This window comes from Dicentrarchus labrax, unplaced genomic scaffold (assembly GCF_905237075.1).
Source record: "Dicentrarchus labrax unplaced genomic scaffold, dlabrax2021, whole genome shotgun sequence".
Classification (NCBI taxonomy): domain Eukaryota; kingdom Metazoa; phylum Chordata; class Actinopteri; family Moronidae; genus Dicentrarchus; species Dicentrarchus labrax.
The window spans coordinates 42,596-64,126 of record NW_026136968.1 but is presented as its reverse complement, the minus strand read 5'-3'; the positions used below and the strand labels follow the sequence as shown (position 1 = coordinate 64,126).

Below are 21,531 nucleotides of genomic sequence, written 5' to 3'. Positions count from 1 at the left end.
ATGCTTTAAGGAACCTGGAGAAAATGATTAATTTACTTTAATGATGTTGGGTCACAACAAGCGCTGATGAATGATTATCTGATTACTTTTATTTTTTTCTAAATATCAAGGAGAGATATTAAAAATCTATTAAATGGTGTATTTTTTCTGAAGACATTACCTGATATTTTTTAATATAGTGGAGTTCAACGTTTACAGTAACATACATGACAACAACTGATTTGATGAACTGGTCTTTATTGTGTTGAAATAATCAAAATAAACGAATTAAATCAATGGCACACGTATTTAGAGAGTGGGTGAGGAAAAGAAAGAGAGAGAAAGATAATGAGAGAGCGCAGACGGAGAGCAGTAGTAGATTAAAACCCGTATCAGAGTCCCAGTGAGTCAGGTCAGAACTGGGAACACTGGTCTCTCCTCACTGTCTCTGAGAGCGGAGTCTGGGAGCCCTGGGTGGCCTCACAGGTCACAGAGCCCACCTTCCTCCAGTGGTCTGCAGAGAGCCTCAGGGTGCTGCTCCAGCTGTAGTGGCCGTCCTTCAGCACCCCGGGGCTCCTGCTCTCCTCCCAGCTGCTGCTGCTGCTGCTGCCGTCCACCTTCCAGGACAGACTCCAGTCTGAGGGGAAGCCCTTGTTGGCCAGACACATGAGCGTGGCCTTCCCCCTGCTGCAGCTCCTCACTGGAGGGGGGCAGCACTGTCAGGGTGGGACGGACATCACCTAGGAGACACCAATCAGCTTAGAGGACAGGGACCACACAGCTGTCAATAAAGCAGCAGACACTTGGACACCTTTACTGTGTGAGAGTTGATTTTCTCCTTTAAGGAGTTTCTGTCAGATGGTTTTTCTGCTCCACCAGTCACTCACTTACACATTGTTTCACTTCCCTTTAAGAAGCCTCTCATGCATATCAGCACAGAGAGAATCATCATACAGAATGAGCTGAAATATATCAAACTACACTGGAAATAAAATATCAAAAACTGTATCATCAAAATCATCCAAAACCTGAACTATACATTACTTTAAAGTATTTAGTGGAAACATGAACAAACACAGAAAATGAACTGACTACAATCAAATGTTCTTCATGTGGATTTCAATCATCATTACCAAACTGTAACTTTAAAACAATATATAACACTATGAAGAGATTTTGAACATTTACTCATCTTTATCTTCACTATGTTCAATTTGACTACAATAACTTATCTTAATTTATTTAAAAACAGTTATTTCTGACATGGAAAAGTAAATATGAAACCTTTGTACAAAAAGGTTTGCAGTTTTATCTTTTCTACACTTCAAGCTGTTTGAATTTCAGTTTGACAGGAATGTGTAAAGAACAAAGAGTTAGCCTCCATGATGAAGGAGGACAAGTACAAATATGGATACTTCAAGTGTTCAAATTAAAACAAGATATATCTGTCTGCTTCAACCAAAAACTGAATTTAAAACATTACTTTACAATATTATATTTAGTATTTGTGCAGAAACTTACTTCCAACATCCAGTCTGGTTCCTCCACCAAAAGTCCCCCACAGTGATACAAACTCATTGAGCCGCCGTACAAAAACCTCTCACTGTAGAGAGACACGGCTCTCTGACTTTGACACAAACAAACTCAGAAAACACATTCCCAGTTTACCTAGTTCCTGTAATAATTGGTTAAAGTTTCTAAAACATAAACAAGGAATATATATATATGTATTTTGTGAAATATGCCTTCTTACTTTTTCTTTCATTAAAACATTGAAATAAGATATTTCTAAAGAAAAACTCTCTAGTCAATCCTGACAAAGGTTAAATAATAATTTAGATCATGATTAATATAAAATAAATACATATGAATTGAACTGAATCATTTTGTTTAAATGTGTCCCACAGTGATGTTGATCTGTGTGGTAGTGAATTAGGGGGAATTCACTAAATATTCTGGAAGAAAATGTGTCCATCAAACTGAAAGCAAAGCCTCATACAAATGAGCACTGACACATTCCTAATCAATACTCTGATAAAGTGATTGATCCATTGATAAACAGCATCATGAGAGGAATCCAAGTCCCTGTTGGAGTCAGTCAGAGCATTTCCATAGAGAGCCACTTTGCATCAGCAGCACCATGCTCCAGTGCTCTGGGAGAGTTTATAGTCCTGAGAGTTGAACACTGGATGACTGACAGCTGTCCTTCATGACAACAGAAGACACAGAAATCCTCCTCATCAAAAACATGACTTTGATCTCCGTCCTCATCTGGACTCTCCTCTGCTGCTGCTTCACAGGTAAAGTCCAGAGAATCAAACTCCTCTCCTCTATGAACATCCGTCCCTCTGAAATGAAGCCCACAAAACCATGACGCTGCTTTATGTTTTTGTCTCTGTATCCTCAGAGTCCAGAGGCCAGGTCACAGTGACTCAGTCTGGAGCAGTGAGCTCTGCTCTGGGAGGCTCAGTCACCATCACATGTAGGACCACTCCTAAGGTTTATACTTGGAGCAGCTACCACTATTTAGCTTGGTACCAACAGAGAGATGGAGAAACTCCTAAACTGCTCATTTATGCTGCTAGCACTCGAGCATCAGGGATTCCAGGTCGTTTTACAGGCAGTGGATCAAACTCTGACTTCACTCTGACCATCAGTGGAGTCCAGACTGAAGATGCAGCAGTTTACTACTGTCAGAGTTTTCATGACATCAACAGTCAGGCTGTGTTCACACAGTGAAAAAGCGTCGTACAAAAACCTCCCTCAGTCAGACTGAACAGAAACTGAACTGACTGCTGCAGCTGGAAGCTACTGCAGAGACTGATACACTTCACTGAGGACACACACACACACACACACACACACACACACACACACACACACACACACACACACAAACACAGACACAATAAACATTTATTAAAATTGACAAAAGAATAATCTCACAGTAAATCGAATTACATTCTCCATCACAGCTTCTTTCAAAATCCCATGTTCCCAGGGAGAATGAAGGAGAAAATTCTTGATTTTGACCTTTGACCTCTGCTTTATACTGGATTACAGATTCTTCAACTTCATCCTGTCATTAAATAATAAAAAGACACCAATCAGGAATCTTCATTACCAAAGATTGACCAAACAAACCCGTAGGCCTACATCCCCATTTCACTCAGTATTGATTGAATAGACTTTTGTTTATTAAAGAAAATCTCATTATGACTGGAATCCTAACATTAGAATACCTCTATGATATAATTATATCTGCATACAGTATATTTCAATATAATTATCTTTAACTGCATAAAACATGCAAAAATACATTTTCTCTAACACTGTATAAAGGTGAATTCTTTACCTTGAAAACAATTTTAAAAAATATTTGTGGAACATCCATCCACTAACTGAAACTGTAAATCATATCACATGATCTTCTTCAGCGGATGGAGTCTCCCGGTTGTCATTCAATTGTAGTTGTTCGAATTCCCATTTCTGTGAGCATTTTTAGAACTTCTTGTACATGTTGGCTTCTATTCCATCACAACTTGGTGAACTCCATCTGCTGAGGAAGACCATGTAGTTAAATCACAAGCTCCAAAACAGCTACTGAGAAATGGTTTTGATTGTTACCCATAAACTATCAGTTGCAACTTTTCAGTCAACATCTACCAGAAATCCTTAAAGTGCAACATAAAGACCTTCAGAATACTCACATTACTGCTCACAGCTGTAACTACAAGATGTTTCAATATCCTCTACAGGTAAATATGTAAATATGTAGGACAATGCTCTCAGCACTGAGGGGGAAACACCATGATATGTTGAGGACAGCTACAGTTCACTGACTCTGTGTGTTTGCATATGTGTCCTTCCTCTCTGCTCCCAGCCGTTAAGAGGCCAGTGTTGATCAGTGGCTGTCCAGGCCTTTCAGAGCCACTGACACGCCGGCAGCACAATGATAATGTCACTGACTCTACTGCTGGCCACCCTGGGGCTCCTTGTTCAGGGTGAGACTCTCTTCTGAAAACTTTGCTTCAGGATGCAACCAGGTTCACCACAATGATGTTCTGCTATGATGGAGAAACACTGAAACAAGCAGCATTTACCTTCTTCCATCTATTCTCCATGTTAAAGAAATGATACTCTTCTGTTTGGATGTTGATCATCTTTCTCCAAACTGGATATGTCTCAATAACCCTTCTCCTCTTTTTCATGTTTTCCAGATTCATCAGGAGAAATCATCCTGACTCAGTCTCCTAAAGCTCAGTCTATTGTTCCAGGACAGACTGTCTCTATCAGATGTAAAGCCAGTTCAGGTGTTACCAATGATTTGCAGTGGTACCTTCAGAAACTTGGAGAAGCTCCTAAACTCCTCATTTATAATGCTCAGTCCCGTCAGTCTGGAGTTTCAGAGCGTTTCAGTGGGAGTCAGTCTGGAACTGACTTCACTTTGACCATCAGTGGAGTTCAGACTGAAGATGCAGGAGTTTATTACTGTCAGCAGGATTACAGCACACCGTTCACACAGTGAAAAAGTGTCATACAAAAACCTCCCTCAGCTGAGAGGAACTGATCTGAATCAACAGCTGCATGGAAACTAAACAGCAACAAGATACAACTAAAACACACCTCATAATTACATGTAGTTCTAATAATGTGGCATTTAAAATAATCAATCACATTTTCATTTTTTTTCGCACGTTATTTTTTTTTAGGCAAAGATAAATGTTTTAACCTTTGCATTTGATACAACTGATGTCAAGTCTCTCATCAGACAGGTTTATACAGATATGTTAGTTACTGTAATTATATCTAGAGATTAATATTTTCCCACAATGCATTGTACATCTACAGTAGCTGAACACAGTTTACAGAGTAACAAACTCTCTTTATATATGTGTAGCACCCCAACACTCAGTAAATGCCTATGTTAAAGGAACTCACCTTGGACTTGAATGATGGGGTGTTTGGGTTCGATTCATTAAGGTAGCTACCACGAAGGTTTACCTGTTTTGTGTGCAACTTTTTATAGCCTAATACTTTATGAATAACCAACAACACTGTTAGACTAAGCAGTGGCTCTATTCACACATACTGTACACTATTTTAAATAACTGACCCCAGACAACTCTTTCAAATAAATGCAATAATATTTTACTAACCAGTGGTTTGCAGTGTAACACAAATAATATTTACTTTGTTAGTTAAGAAGAAACAAAAATGAAATAACACAATTACCCAAATCAGACTTCTTTAAAATAAAAGTATTATAGTTGAAATACTAAATTGTAAACGAAATACCCTTTACCAAAATTGGCAAAACACTGTAGAAAATCAGACACTTGTAATAAGCAAAATAGATTTGGCAATATCAAAATACTATTCAAAACTTAAATTATCTCAGGTCTCTAACATTCCTAATTCTTACCACTTTAATATGATTTACCTGTACTCATCAGACTCAGATCAAATGCTACTTAACTAAACTCTAAACAAAACAGTGGGCCCACACACACACACACACACACACACACACACACACTGTATATAACTAATATAATGTTAATAATGTATATATCTTTCATATTGTGTATTGTCTGAATATTTCGACTTATTGTATTGTATTTTGATGCTTTTGCTTTGGCAAAAAGTTTCATGCCAATAAAGCCCATTTTGAATTGAATTTGAATTGAATTGAGAGCAGTTTGGTAGTCAGCCCATGCATGTTCAGCCTGTATATTTTAGATTGCTTTTCATTCCAGTTTTGCAGGTTTGACCAAGTCTTCAGCAGATGAGGTTAAATATCTTCAATCACATGTTTGAGAGAGATTTAGCTGTCTAGATTTAACTAGAAAGAGTTTCCAACATATGTCAGCATTTTTTTATAAACATTAATATGTTGTTGTGCACATACACATTATACACAAAAAGTGTCCAGTATGGGGAAACCCAATGAAACAGCATGTGTGCACATTTTTCACTCATGCTATGTTATTTATTATTTTTAGCTATTTTTCCCAGATTGTATTAACTATCAACAATGATATGAAAATCTTATTCTGACATTGGTTATAATCCTGCACATGTGGAAATATGGAATAAGACATCTATTGTTGGTAAACAGGGATCCATGAAAAATTATTTGATCTAAAGATAGAAAATATCTTTTGATTGATGTATAGCATTAACAGCATTGGCATTATTGGGACAATGAAAATGTCATAATCTGAAGTTCAAATCTGTTCAAATTTGTTAAAATGGTGGAATGATAGAAAGTGCAGATTTAAAGCTGTAGCAAGGTAAAAACAGAAGCAGAGTCCCAGTGAGTCCGGTCAGTACTGAGAACATGGTCTCTCATACATTTCCATAGAGAGCCACTTTGCATCAGCAGCACCATGCTCCAGTGCTCTGGGAGAGTTTATAGTCCTGAGAGTTGAACACTGGATGACTGACAGCTGTCCTTCATGACAACAGAAGACACAGAAATCCTCCTCATCAAAAACATGACTTTGATCTCCGTCCTCATCTGGACTCTCCTCTGCTGCTGCTTCACAGGTAAAGTCCAGAGAATCAAACTCCTCTCCTCTATGAACATCCGTCCCTCTGAAATGAAGCCCACAAAACCATGACGCTGCTTTATGTTTGTGTCTCTGTATCCTCAGAGTCCAGAGGCCAGGTCACAGTGACTCAGTCTGGAGCAGTGAGCTCTGCTCTGGGACGCTCCGTCACCATCACATGTAGGACCAGTCAGAATGTTTATAGCTCCGATCATTTAGCCTGGTACCAACAGAGAGATGGAGAAACTCCTAAACTCCTCATTTATAATTCTAACAGTCGAGCATCAGGGATTCCAGGTCGTTTTACAGGCAGTGGATCAAACTCTGACTTCACTCTGACCATCAGTGGAGTCCAGACTGAAGATGCAGCAGTTTACTACTGTCAGAGTGAACATTATATCAACAGTCAGTGGTTGTTCACACAGTGAAAAAGCGTCGTACAAAAACCTCCCTCAGTCAGACTGAACAGAAACTGAACTGACTGCTGCAGCTGGAAGCTACTGCAGAGACTGATACACTTCACTGAGGACACACACACACACACACACACACACACACACACACACACACACACACACACTAAACAGTCTGCAGGAGAACAATGGAAATCAACCTGTATATGGTACTGAACTGATAGAGGGAATAGACACTTTTCATGGCAGACATTTTGACTTGCCAAAGCAGGAAAAGCACAGGTGTATTTATTACATTAATGATGGCTGCATTACATTTAGGTGAGCCAGTCTCAGAGCTCTGGTTCTGTGCATGCTCACTCACTGAAAGGCCTTACTGGGACACTGAATGAAACAGAGCCAGTGTTACAGTTTTCTTCAATTGCTAACAAGCGTTTACCTAAACTTAAGAGACTTTATCGAAACTCTTAACACAGCAACACACCTACCTCACACTTTTAGCCAAATAGTACATTTTCTGCTCAAAACCACATTTCGTTCTTTAAACACCAACTCTACATTTCAAAATGCAAAAAACATTCTCTATATACACAAACTCTATCAAAACACAGCAAACCTGACTCAAAATCAAATCATTCTGTTAAAACACTAGCATGTTTTCTTTCCAAGAGGAACAGATCAATCAATCATAGCACAACAACTTTCTAAATACAAACAGTTGATAGCATTACAAAAACTCCATAACTTTTCATGCTCTATCTGCAAACAGTAGACAATGAGAAATCCATTGTTGTTTTTAATTCAGTTTCATTTTACTGTAAACCACCCTACATTTTTGGCTTGAAGGTCAAATGTGTACATTTTTGGCAACAAACTACGCAAAAGTGAATGAGTCATCTTTACTTTCTAGAATGTACAGTAGAAAAAATTGTAAGTGACAAAATTGCAGAAGTTAAAGCTTTACAATATTATCAACATGAAATTGCAGCCAGTGATCCAAAATAATCCAAACTATGTGTCCTTTGGTTCAAAATGTGTCAAAATACTGTCAGATACACAATTTGACAACAAAAAAAGAGGCACAGATGGGAAAGAAACAAAAATGCACAGTCCTGTTCTAATCCATACGATCTTCAGCATCTGGCGCATGTTCTCATCCTCATCACATCTAATGTCATCTCTCGCTATGCACCTTGGATAGAAACGCTTGGCATGCCTTATCCACCTCTGGCCCTCCTCTCTCCCTAGCCCAACTATTCGTCTTCCTTATCCAGACATTATTCTTTCTTTCTCTTCTCATCTGTGTTGCTCTGTATCCACATTGAATAAACTCAGTCCAGAAAGTCCCCTGTATACTGCATTGTGTATGTCATTGAAAGAACTTCCACACCTGGCTGTGGTTGATCTATTTTACCCAAATTACAAAAAATCAGCTATTTCTCAATGTTTCATTGATATGTTTATTACGTATTTTTTTTCCAATTGCTAACACACTAAAATGACATGCATAGCACAATTCTTTAAAGTGACACACAGAGAGCAAAACCTCTTCTCAAGTCTCCAAAACTCTAAACACATTTTCTGCTTTACACACATTTTTAAATGCACTGAACACGGTTCTCTGCATAAGACACAACAATCTGACATAAAGTCACATGTTTGCCATTTCAAAACACTGCCAATCAAAATGACACTACATGAGCTAATTGGCCAATATATGTGCCACCTGGCCAAACACCTCAATGGTTAATTGTTAGTGCATATGTTGCACTGACTTGTTTGGTGAAAAATAAAAAAATAAATGTTTCAACAGAGTGTGTGTGTGTGTGTGTGTGTGTGTGTGTGTGTGTGTGTGTATCTGCAAATATTTCTGTGCATGTGAACAATCTGAATAATTTTCTACAGTTTGAACTATTTTAGTATTATGTCAAAGCATACTGAAGATGAGAGTGCTTTTCATTATGCCCAACAGTGTGTAGTTGGTTAGACAAACATCTGGTAATATGAATGAAGTGTGTGCCATTTGGTGCAAAGTTTGATTTTGATAAAGCTATATGTAGTTTTGGTTGCAGTCCTTCATTTTGCAGGATATATGAGGGATTTTGCAGTTTGGGTGTGTGGTTTTGGGAAAAGTGTTTAGTATTTTGATAAAACCAGCCTAGTTTGCAAAATTGTGTTTTAGCAATTAGAAAAAACTGTAATAAATGCTTATCAGCTGTTTCAATATATATTTTGAACTTCTTTTGTTGCAGAAGTAGAGGCTTCATGGAATATTTAAGGTTTTGTTCATAAGGTCTTTATTTCTGACATGTTGTGTGTAAGCATTTGTAAATAACACAAAAAACATCCATAGTTTTGGTATTGGGTGAGCTTGTACGTAAAGAAAAACTTAGCATTGCAGAAATGGGTCAATTGACTGCATATTCTGTGGAAACAACATGAATTGTGTTAATTGTATGGTATGAACAGACCAATGTGGGGCTAACTGTGTTTAGAGTTTTGAAAATGTGACTACAGATTGGGCAAAAAGATGTTAGCAATTGAAAAAAACCTGTAATGTTATTATTACACCTGTGCTTTACCTGCTTTGATCAGTCAAAATGTATGTAATAGAATATTTATTTTTATTTCTTAGTATTTAAATTTAATTTGAAATTCATATTTAAGCCAGTTTAGTTTTCAACAAACTTACATACACTACATAATTTGAATGACCTTGTGTTTATATGAAAATACACAATTTATGTTATAATTTGGATACAAACTGCTGATAGTGATCCTGTGATGATATAATATGTTGATAATATCCAATTTTATCTTTCAAATACAATGCTTTCTTCCCAGAGTTTGCAGTTTCCTCAGATTCATTTTACTTTCTGTAAACTTGTGAAACCATTTTAATATTAAAGTTTCTACCAATGACACACTTCATTATTAAGACAAATACAACATCTTCCTTAATATTTTATCGATCAGCTTTGTTCCTAAAAAATAAATTCATGATTAATGTAATAAGGAAGTTTATGTAATCACAAATGCTTTAAAGAATCTGGAGTAAAGGATTAAATCACTTTAATAATGTCTCTGTCACAATAACTTCTCATTAAGGATTATCGCATAACTTTTATGTTTTCTAAATATCGAGAAAAGATATTAAACATTTCTACGTTGTAGTCTTTCTCAGGACATTGCCTAAAATTGAATTCAATGTTTGTGGATTTAATAGAACTTTGAAGACAGCAACATCAGTTTACATCAACATACATGACAACAAATTATTTGATGAACTGGTCTTTATTGTGTTGAAATAATCAAAAAAACAAATTTATTCAATGAAACATGTAATCAGAGAGTGGGAGGAGGTAAAGAAAGATTTAGACAGATAATGAGCGAGTGCAGACTGAGAGCAGTAGCAGAGTCAAACCAGTAGTAGTAGTCCCAGTGAGTCAGGTCAGAACTGGGAACACTGGTCTCTCCTCAGTGTCTCTGAGAGCGGAGTCTGGGAGCCCTGGGTGGCCTCACAGGTCACAGAGCCCACCTTCCTCCAGTGGTCTGCAGAGAGCCTCAGGGTGCTGCTCCAGCTGTAGTGGCCGTCCTTCAGCACCCCGGGGCTCCTGCTCTCCTCCCAGCTGCTGCTGCTGCTGCTGCTGCCGTCCACCTTCCAGGACAGACTCCAGTCTGAGGGGAAGCCCTTGTTGGCCAGACACATGAGCGTGGCCTTCCCCTGCTGCAGCTCCTCACTGGAGGGGGGCAGCACCGTCAGGGTGGGACGGACATCACCTAGGAGACACCAATCAGCTTAGAGGACAGGGACCACACAGCTGTCAATCAAGCAGCAGACACTTGGACACCTTTACTGTGTGAGAGTTGATTTTCTCCTTTAAGGAGTTTCTGTCAGATGTTTTTTCTGCTCCACCAGTCACTCACTCACACATTGTTTCACTTCCCTTTAAGAAGCCTCTCATGCATATCAGCACAGAGAGAATCATCATACAGAATGAGCTGAAATATATCAAACTACACTGGAAATAAAATATCAAAAACTGTATCATCAAAATCATCCAAAACCTGAACTATACATTACTTTAAAGTATTTAGTGGAAACATGAACAAACACAGAAAATGAACTGACTACAATCAAATGTTCTTCATGTGGATTTCAATCATCATTATCAAACTGTAACTTTAAAACAACATATAACACTATGAAGAGATTTTGAATGTTTACTCATCTTTATCTTCACTACGTTCAATTTGACTATAATAATTTTATCTGAATTAATTTAAAAACAGTTATTTCTGATATCAAAAAGTAAAAGTGAATCTTAAAAATGAAACATTTGTACAACAAGTTTAGCAGTTTTATCTTTTCTACATTTCAAGCTGTTTGAATTTCAGTTTGACAGGAATGTGTAAAGAACAAAGAGTTAGTCTCCATGATGAAGGAGGACAAGTACAAACATGAATACTTCAAGTGTTAATATTAAAACAAGATATATCTGTCTGCTTCAGACATACAAAAACTGCATTTAAAACATTACTTTACAATATTGTATTTAGTATTTGTACGGAAACTTACTTTCAACATCCTGTCTGGTTCCTCCACCAAAAGTCAACCACAGTGATACAAACGCCGTACAAAAACCTCTCACTGTAGAGAGACACGGCTCTCTGACTTTGACACACTGAACTAAACCTACAAACCCTCAAGATGAAGCTTTACCATTAAAGTTGGAAATACTGATTCATATTCTGTCTTGATATTTTAAATTGACTTCAATGAGGTTTTGAATTTATATTCCTGATGCAGTTTGTCTCTGATTGTAAAGTATTTCTGCAGAAGATATACATTAATATGAAAAATCAAGAATTCTTCCTGAAATATATATAAAAAGACAAATATGTCCTGAAATGATAAAAAAATTAAAGATTTGACTTACTTCCAACATCCAGTCTGGTTCCTCCACCAAAAGTCCACCACAGTGATACAAACTCATTGAGCCGCCGTACAAAAACCTCTCACTGTAGAGAGACACGGCTCTCTGACTTTGACACAAACAAACTCAGCAAGCGCATTCCCAGTTTACCCAGTTCATCTAATAACTGGTTAAAGTGTCTAAAAAATAAACTATGAATATATATTTAATCTTTTTTGTATGATAAAAGCTGTATTAATTCATGTTACATTGAAACGATGAAACAAGATATTTCTAAGTAAAAGTCTCCAATAAATGATGACAAATGTAAATAATGATCATAAACATATGTTTATTGTATATTATGATGAATATAAAATAAATAATAGATAATATATTTGTTTAATTGTGTCCCACAGTGATGTTGATCTGTGTGGTAGTGAATTAGGGGGAATTCACTAAATATTCTGGAAGAAAATGTGTCCATCAAACTGAAAGCAAAGCCTCATACAAATGAGCACTAACACATTCCTAATCAATACTCTGATAAAGTGATTGATCCATTGATAAACAGCATCATGAGAGGAATCCAAGTCCCTGTTGGAGTCAGTCAGAGCATTTCCATAGAGAGCCACTTTGCATCAGCAGCACCATGCTCCAGTGCTCTGGGAGAGTTTATAGTCCTGAGAGTTGAACACTGGATGACTGACAGCTGTCCTTCATGACAACAGAAGACACAGAAATCCTCCTCATCAAAAACATGACTTTGATCTCCGTCCTCATCTGGACTCTCCTCTGCTGCTGCTTCACAGGTAAAGTCCAGAGAATCAAACTCCTCTCCTCTATGAACATCCGTCCCTCTGAAATGAAGCCCACAAAACCATGACGCTGCTTTATGTTTTTGTCTCTGTATCGTCAGAGTCCAGAGGCCAGGTCACAGTGACTCAGTCTGGAGCAGTGAGCTCTGCTCTGGGAGGCTCCGCCACCATCACATGTAGGACCAGTCCGAATGTCTATACTAGTGGGAGCACCCACTATTTAGCCTGGTACCAACAGAGAGATGGAGAAACTCCTAAACTGCTTATCGAAAGGGCAACATATCGAGCATCAGGGATTCCAGGTCGTTTTACAGGCAGTGGATCAAACTCTGACTTCACTCTGACCATCAGTGGAGTCCAGACTGAAGATGCAGCAGTTTACTACTGTCAGAGTTTTCATGTTATCAACAGTCAGTGGTTGTTCACACAGTGAAAAAGCGTCGTACAAAAACCTCCCTCAGTCAGACTGAACAGAAACTGAACTGACTGCTGCAGCTGGAAGCTACTGCAGAGACTGATACACTTCACTGAGGACACACACACACACACACACACACACACACACACACACACACACACACACACACACACACACACACACCCACACACACACACACACCACCAGTGAACATGTATTAAAACAAGTTCAGTGACAAAATATAATCTTGCAGGAAATCAAATTACGTTCTCCCTCACAGTTTCTCATTATAATCCCATGTTCTTATCTGGTTTGTAAAATTATCAAGAGAAGCCAATGAGAGAGTTAATGAAAGCTGTCTTGGTCATGACCTTTGACCTCTGCTTAATTCTGGATCACAGCTATTTCAACTACATCCAATTAACAAAGAGTATAAAGACTAATATCAGAAACCTTCATAATCAAAGATGGAGCAAACGAAACCTGTACATCCCTCAAGTTGTGTTAAAAGAATCAATAAAATAAAGATTAACTGGAGACATAACAAGACAAAAGTGACCTACGTGATATAAATATATCAACATAAAAAACACTTTTTCTTTCATATGCAACTAAAAAACCACACAAAGACATTGAGACTGAAAGTTATTGGTTGACGTTGGAAATACCCAGACAATCTCTGTACAACATCCATCCACTAACTGTTGTGGAGCTTTCAATCATATCACATGATCTTCTTCAGCAGATGGAGTCTCCCAGTTGTCACTGAATTGTAGTTGTTCAAATTCCCATTCCTCTGAGCATTTTCAGGACTTCTTGTCAATGTTGACATCAAAGTTCAAATATTCCCTGACAACTGGGTGAACTCCATCTGCTGAGGAAGACCATGGGATTTGATCAAAAGCTCCAGAACAGCGACTGAATGGAGCTTGAGCAGAAATGTATTTGATTGTTAAACATGTTAAATGTTGTGACCTTTTTATATTTTATCAGAGACATAAAACCTACCATAATTTCTCTTTTTAACATAATATTTGGGGCTTTATGCCTTTTTCATTAATTAGACAGCTCAATATAGACAGAACAGGGAGAGAGAGAGACCACAGGTCAGACTCGAGTTGATGTTTTGTTTTTAACTATCTGAAGACTCAAAAATACAGCAAGGAGAGAGAGAGAGAGAGAGAGAGAGAGAGAGAGAGAGAGAGAGAGAGAGAGAGAGAGAGATCCTGTCCAATCCTTGTTCTACTGTCTCCTACTGAACAAGGACTACAGCTACAGCTGGACGTAGTAACTGGGCCCTGGCAGTAAACATGAAGAAAAAGAATGTCATGATCTTTCAAAAACGCCCCAGGTGTCATGAGAACAAACAGCAATTTACCATCAATAATCATGTCATTGAACACAGCATAAGTTATACCTACCTTGGTATAACCATAACAGCATCAGGGAGTTTCAACATGGCAGTGAATGCACTAAAAGAAAAAGTTTGAAGAGCTCTATATGCAATTAAGAGAGCATTTTATAATTTCCATATTCCAATAAAAATCTGGTTTAAAATATTTGATAGTGTCATCCAGCCCATTGCGCTGTACGGTAGTGAAGTATGGGGTCCACTCAGTCATCAGAGCTTTACCCGTTGGGACAAACATCCAACAGAATCTCTACATGCAGAATTCTGCAGATACATTTTACACGTACACAGAAACACACCAACAAATGCATGTAGAGCAGAATTAGGCAGATACCCACTGATAATTAACATTCAGAAGAGAACACTCAACTTCTTTAACCACCTGAAATCCAGCCCCAGAGACACCCTCCACTCCAAAGCCCTCCAAACCCAAGAGCTGAGCCCAGAAAAGAGTCCCCTATGTCAGTTGGTACTGAGGCTAACTGCCCCCTCTCAGACACACTCTGGCCAGCTTCACAACATTACTGCTCTATAAACAGTAATCAGAGTAAAGCAAATGATAGCACAATGTAAAGAAAGCTATCTGGACCATTGGGAAGAAACAACTAAAAGCCAAAGTAGATTAAAATGTTATCTTGCCCTTAAAAGAGATTATGAATGAGCAGAATATCTCTCTACTGTCAGAGATAGAAAGCAGAGACAGATCCTAACCAAGTACAGGCTCAGTGACCACAAACCGCCAATCCAAACAGGAAGGCACAAAAAATCATGGCAACCAAAAGAAAACAGAAAATGTGGTCACTGTTCGACAGGTGAGGTTGAGACAGAGATGCACTTTCTCCGACAATGTACAAAATTAAATAATACTAGAAACATTTATTTGAACAAGTTCAGCTCTTTGGTTCCAGATTTCAAAGAGCTGAACGACCTCTCCAAATTAAAAATACTCCTCGGAGAAGGAGAGCGGGCACACCTTGCTGCCCAGTATGTGTTAACATGCCACAACCTGAGGGACAGTGAGTGATTGAGGCACACGCACACACACACACACACACACACACACACACACACACACACACACACACACACACACACACACACACACACACACACACACACACACTGTATATAACTAATATAATGTTCATAATGTATATATTTTTCATATTGTGTATTGTCTGAATATTTCGACTTATTGTATTGTATTTTGATGCTTTTGCTTTGGCAAAAACTTTCATGCCAATAAAGCCCATTTTGAATTGAATTTGAATTGAATTGAGAGCAGTTTGGTAGTCAGCCCATGCATGTACAGCCTGTATATTTTAGATTGCTTTTCATTCCAGTTTTGCAGGTTTGACCAAGTCTTCAGCAGATGAGGTTAAATATCTTCAATCACATGTTTGAGAGAGATTTAGTTGTCTAGATTTAACTAGAAAGAGTTTCCAACATATGTCAGCATTTTTTTATAAACATTACTATGTTGTTGTGCACACACACATTATACACATAAAGTGTCCAGTATGGGGAAACCCAATGAAACAGCATGTGTGCACATTTTTCACTCATGCTATGTTATTTATTATTTGCAGCTATTTTTCCCAGATTGTATTTACTATCAACAATGATATGAAAATCTTATTCTGACATTGGTTATAATCCTGCACATGTGGAAATATGGAATAAGACATCTATTGTTGGTAAACATCCATGAAAAATTATTTGATCAAAAGATAGAAAATATCTTTTGATTGATGAATAGCATTAACAGCATTGGCATTATTGGGACAATGAAAATGTCATAATCTGAAGTTCAAATTTGTTCAAATTTGTTAAAATGGTGGAATGATAGAAAGTGCAGATTTAAGGCTGTATCAAGGTAAAAACAGAAGCAGAGAGTAAATATGAATGTTTTTAAAATTAAAATTAAAGCAAATGATTCCCTCTGTGTCATATCCCTTTATACTACTGTTTTTCAGACCATCTTATATTTATCCAAAGGTCATTTTACACACATCCTGTGTATTTTCCCACATTAATCCATCCTGCATTATTATACCATTCGGGGAGAGTGGGGGTAAGATGAGCCGTTTTTCATATTTAGGATCACTACATCAAGGCAATCATAGTTTTGTTGCTAACTAATATATATACATATATTTTAGGATGTTGTGAATCCCTTCAAACAAACAGAATGAGTGTAAACATAACTGTTTTGATAATATAGCATGTCCAAAAAAAGTGGCCGTGCATGGGGTAAGTTGAGCATAGGAGCGGGGTAAGTTGAGCCGTATCCCTACTCCCTCCCCCGCACCCTCCTCCCCACCTCCACCCCACCCCTCCCTCATCTTCTCCCTCCCTAAATAACACTCACTTCTTCCCATTCATGTGTATTTTATTTATTTGTAACAGGTACAAAACTTTTTTTTTATTATTATTGCATATTACTGCTAAACAGCTGTTTTGTGAAAAAACATTTTAACATGAGAATGCCTTAAAGTGCGCTTCGGAAGAAAACATTAACAGCTGTGTTTTTGGAATATACACAGAATATGTTTTTGGATACACTTATTGAGTGTATTTTGGCTGTAGCCACCGGCTCAACTTACCCCTGGCCAAATGGCTCAACTTACCCCAGAGCTACCATTTTAACTTTATTAGTCCCCACAGCTAAAATGGTGCACTTTTATGCAAGGTTTATGAGCTCATGTTGTAGCTCATAGATACCACAATTGATGTATAAAACACATTTAAAATGATCTTCTTTGGTCTAAACACAATTCTCATGAAACTTATGATAGACTCAATTCACTTTCAAGAGTGAAAAATGATTTTTTGGAAATAAATATCTAACCACTTTACCCATGTGGTTCTTACATTCACAGACTCCATGAAATGAAGCCTTCCTCCTAAATATTTGGTCACATGATCAATGTTTTTTACCATTTCCTAGCAACAAGGGGTGGCTCAACTTACCCTTTGGCTCAACTTACCCCACTCTCCCCCTATGTCAGAATTGTTCAATAAAATGACCACAGCCAAATACAAAATATCCCTCATTGTGCTTTAATATTAATTAAATAATTGCAGATGTACAATAGAATGAGACTTCTGTTTAAATAATAATATTCTTCCCTTTGCTGCAGCTCCTCACTGGAGGGGGCAGCACTGTCAGGGTGGGGGACGACTCGACCCACTGCAGAGAGAGAGAGAGAGAGAGAGAGAGAGGGAGAGAGAGAGAGAGAGAGAGAGAGAGAGAGAGGGAGAAGACATTTTGGAGAAGCTTAGAGTTTAGTTTAAAAGGATTTTAAATGTTTCACTTCCCTCTCTGAACTCAGTCGCCATGGCAACAGACAGGCATCACTGCTGAACCATGGCAACAGACAGGTTTCAGTACTGAAGATAAAATGTTACAGTGGCACATTGTTCCTCTGTTAGGTTTAAAAAAAAGGCAAAAAATATATTACCGAGCATGAAAAATGGCAGGTTTTTATTGTTTTTCAAAAAAGAAAAGGAAATTCCTCGATGGTGTGTGCTTGCTTTGTACATTCAAATTGAACATTGTTAACTACTGAGTTGTGTATTGAAAATCATTAATTCAAACCTACTCACAGTTAAATATATGTTTTAATAGTGATGTTTTAAGATTATCTGTTGTGACATACAATGTGTGAAATATGTAAATCAAGTTAAACCTCTCAACAATTGTTGGTCCTGTATTTGGAGTGAAATATTTAAACTTTTAATAATACTTTTGTAAGACAAAATACTTCTTGGTCAACTTTATATGTACAAACTGTTAGAAATAACAATTACAGTGACATGAAATATATTAACCCAAAGCAAAGCCTCATACAAATGAGCACTGACACATTCCTAATCAATACTCTGATAAAGTGATTGATTCATTGATAAACAGCATCATGAGAGGAATCCAAGTCCCTGTTGGAGTCAGTCAGAGCATTTCCATAGAGAGCCACTTTGCATCAGCAGCACCATGCTCCAGTGCTCTGGGAGAGTTTATAGTCCTGAGAGTTGAACACTGGATGACTGACAGCTGTCCTTCATGACAACAGAAGACACAGAAATCCTCCTCATCAAAAACATGACTTTGATCTCCGTCCTCATCTGGACTCTCCTCTGCTGCTGCTTCACAGGTAAAGTCCAGAGAATCAAACTCCTCTCCTCTATGAACATCCGTCCCTCTGAAATGAAGCCCACAAAACCATGACGCTGCTTTATGTTTTTGTCTCTGTATCCTCAGAGTCCAGAGACCAGGTCACAGTGACTCAGTCTGGAGCAGTGAGCTCTGCCCTGGGAGGCTCCGTCACCATCACATGTAGGACCAATCCAAAAGTGAATCTTTGGGACAACAAAGACCTTTTAGCCTGGTACCAACAAAGAAATGGAGAAGCCATTAAACTGCTTATTAATAGGGCAACATATCGCGCATCAGGGATTCCAGGTCGTTTTACAGGCAGTGGATCAAACTCTGACTTCACTCTGACCATCAGTGGAGTCCAGACTGAAGATGCTGCAGTTTACTACTGTCAGAGTGCTCATTACATCAATGGTCCGTGGTTGTTCACACAGTGAAAAAGCGTCGTACAAAAACCTCCCTCAGTCAGACTGAACAGAAACTGAACTGACTGCTGCAGCTGGAAGCTACTGCAGAGACTGATACACTTCACTGAGGACACACACACACACACACACACACACACACACACACACACACACACACACACATACACATTAAGATGGTAACAGTGGGGTAATATGTTTCAGTAACAGGACTCAACAGGTCATAATGTGGTTATTACAGATGTAACAACAGCTCATGGGGCAGGGACAGAAAAAGTAAATTGTTTAGCAGACATAAGATGTATATTTCATCATTTATCAGAATAAGATAATTTAATATATCATTTATGTTGTTTATGATAGATTATCACAGAAACAATCGAAAATCACCCAAACTATTGCTACACATCACACAAAAGCCACGGAGAGGCCCCCACAAAGCATAGCCTAGGGGCCCATGACCGACTAAATCCACCACAGGTAACAGCATAATAAAGACACAAAAAACTGACAATTATTGGGGGAAAATCAAGGTTGTTCATTAGTTTCCTTAATATAAAAGGCAGCAGTATGATTTATTTATCCAGGTTTTGAAACGTCACTGATATTTCTCAACCTCATACAAAGGAGGTGAATGAAATGTTCACACACTGCTCTGAAGAAATACTCTCTATTAAAACTGTTCACAGAGTTAAATTGTTCCTGTATTACTGTGTTCTTTGGATCATCTATTCACCTCCATTGAGTTCTTGAGAAAAAAACATGTTGCTGCTCAAGTTTTAAAATGCTTTGTCTTTGCTGAAAGCTCTGCAAATTAAATTTCTTCCACCTGCATTTTATTGGGGTGGAGGCAGAAATCTCAGGAAATCCTGAATATTAAATCATATGTTCATGGAGAGATACCACAGGACAAAGAGAAACTAATTTATATTACAGGTATTTAGGGTGAACTTTTCAGTCAACATCTACCAGAAATCCTTAAAGTGCAACATAAAGACCTTCAGAATACTCACATTACTGCTCACAGCTGTAACTACAAGATGTTTCAATATCCTCTACAGGTAAATATGTAAAATATGTAGTACAATGCTCTCAGCGACTGAGGGGGAAACACCATGATATGTTGAGGACAGCTACAGTTCACTGACTCTGTGTGTTTGCATATGTGTCCTTCCTCTCTGCTCCCAGCCGTTAAGAGGCCAGTGTTGATCAGTGGCTGTCCAGGCCTTTCAGAGCCACTGACACGCCGGCAGCACAATGATGATGTCACTGACTCTACTGCTGGCCACCCTGGGGCTCCTTGTTCAGGGTGAGACTCTCTTCTGAAAACTTTGCTTCAGGATGCAACCAGGTTCACCACAATGATGTTCTGCTATGATGGAGAAACACTGAAACAAGCAGCATTTACCTTCTTCCATCTATTCTCCATGTTAAAGAAATGATACTCTTCTGTTTGGATGTTGATCATCTTTCTCCAAACTGGATTTGTCTCAATAACCCTTCTCCTCTTTTTCATGTTTTCCAGATTCATCAGGAGAAATCATCCTGACTCAGTCTCCTAAAGCTCAGTCTGTTGTTCCAGGACAGACTGTCTCTATCAGATGTAACGTTAGTCCAAGCACTAGTTACTGCTTCAACTGGTACCTTCAGAAACCTGGAGAATCTCCTAAACTCCTCATTACCTGTGGTTCAACCCGTCAGTCTGGAGTTTCAGATCGTTTCAGTGGGAGCAGATCTGGTAGTGATTACACTCTGACCATCAGTGGAGTCCAGACTGAAGATGCAGCAGTTTACTACTGTCAGAGTTATCACTATATCAACAGTCAGTGGTTGTTCACACAGTGAAAAAGCGTCGTACAAAAACCTCCCTCCGCTGGAGAGGAGCTGATCTCAATCAACAGCTGCACAGACATTAAAACACTACATGATGGATTGACATACATTTTAACTTTCAACAAGAAAATATTTTTCATATTTTTCTTCAATATATTTTTTAGGAGTAATTTTCGTGCCATTCCTGATGAAAAAAGGAAGATTGCTGAAAATCAGAATGACAGCTGCATAATTTTAGAGTAACATAAAAACATATACTCAGTGAATCTATAAAAAAAATTACAAATGTTTGGGAATGACAAAATCTATATTTTTTACATTTGCTTTTAAAAAAGTAATTTTTGTTGAAATAATTTGAGCTCTCAACAGAACAAAATGAATTGGTTTCATAAATAATATATTATTATGAACACCGTTTATGAATCACAAACAATTTGAGTCTCTTCTTGTTGATTAAATATTTTAAAAATGATGTGATACAGCACAGTTCAGTACAGAGTAGGACAAATATTTCTTACATCATCACCTGATATGTTATAATCCAACTATCTGACCCTGAGACAACTCAGTGTGTTTGGAATAATAGGATCCACTGTTTTACACAGCAA

General features: G+C 38.0%; 1 pseudogene and 4 gene segments (V, D, J or C); 3 read left to right on the top strand and 2 right to left on the bottom strand.

The window, feature by feature from the left end:
- Positions 1–220: 220 nt before the first annotated feature.
- On the bottom strand, positions 221–1,636 carry LOC127360901 (Ig kappa-b4 chain C region-like; annotated as a pseudogene).
- Positions 1,637–1,996: 360 nt separating this feature from the next.
- LOC127360889 (Ig kappa chain V region 3381-like) lies at positions 1,997–3,204 on the top strand. The segment is given in 2 exon segments: positions 1,997–2,279; positions 2,387–3,204. Coding segments are annotated over 2 exon segments (423 nt in total).
- Positions 3,205–3,772: 568 nt separating this feature from the next.
- Positions 3,773–5,532, top strand: LOC127360895 (Ig kappa chain V region 3368-like). The segment is given in 2 exon segments: positions 3,773–3,983; positions 4,200–5,532. Coding segments are annotated over 2 exon segments (360 nt in total).
- An 850-nt stretch (positions 5,533–6,382) lies between these two features.
- Positions 6,383–7,109, top strand: LOC127360893 (Ig kappa chain V region 2717-like). The segment is given in 2 exon segments: positions 6,383–6,531; positions 6,639–7,109. Coding segments are annotated over 2 exon segments (414 nt in total).
- A 3,112-nt stretch (positions 7,110–10,221) lies between these two features.
- LOC127360900 (Ig kappa-b4 chain C region-like) lies at positions 10,222–14,533 on the bottom strand. The segment is given in 3 exon segments: positions 10,222–10,726; positions 11,887–11,963; positions 14,520–14,533. Coding segments are annotated over 3 exon segments (420 nt in total).
- Positions 14,534–21,531: the final 6,998 nt, after the last annotated feature.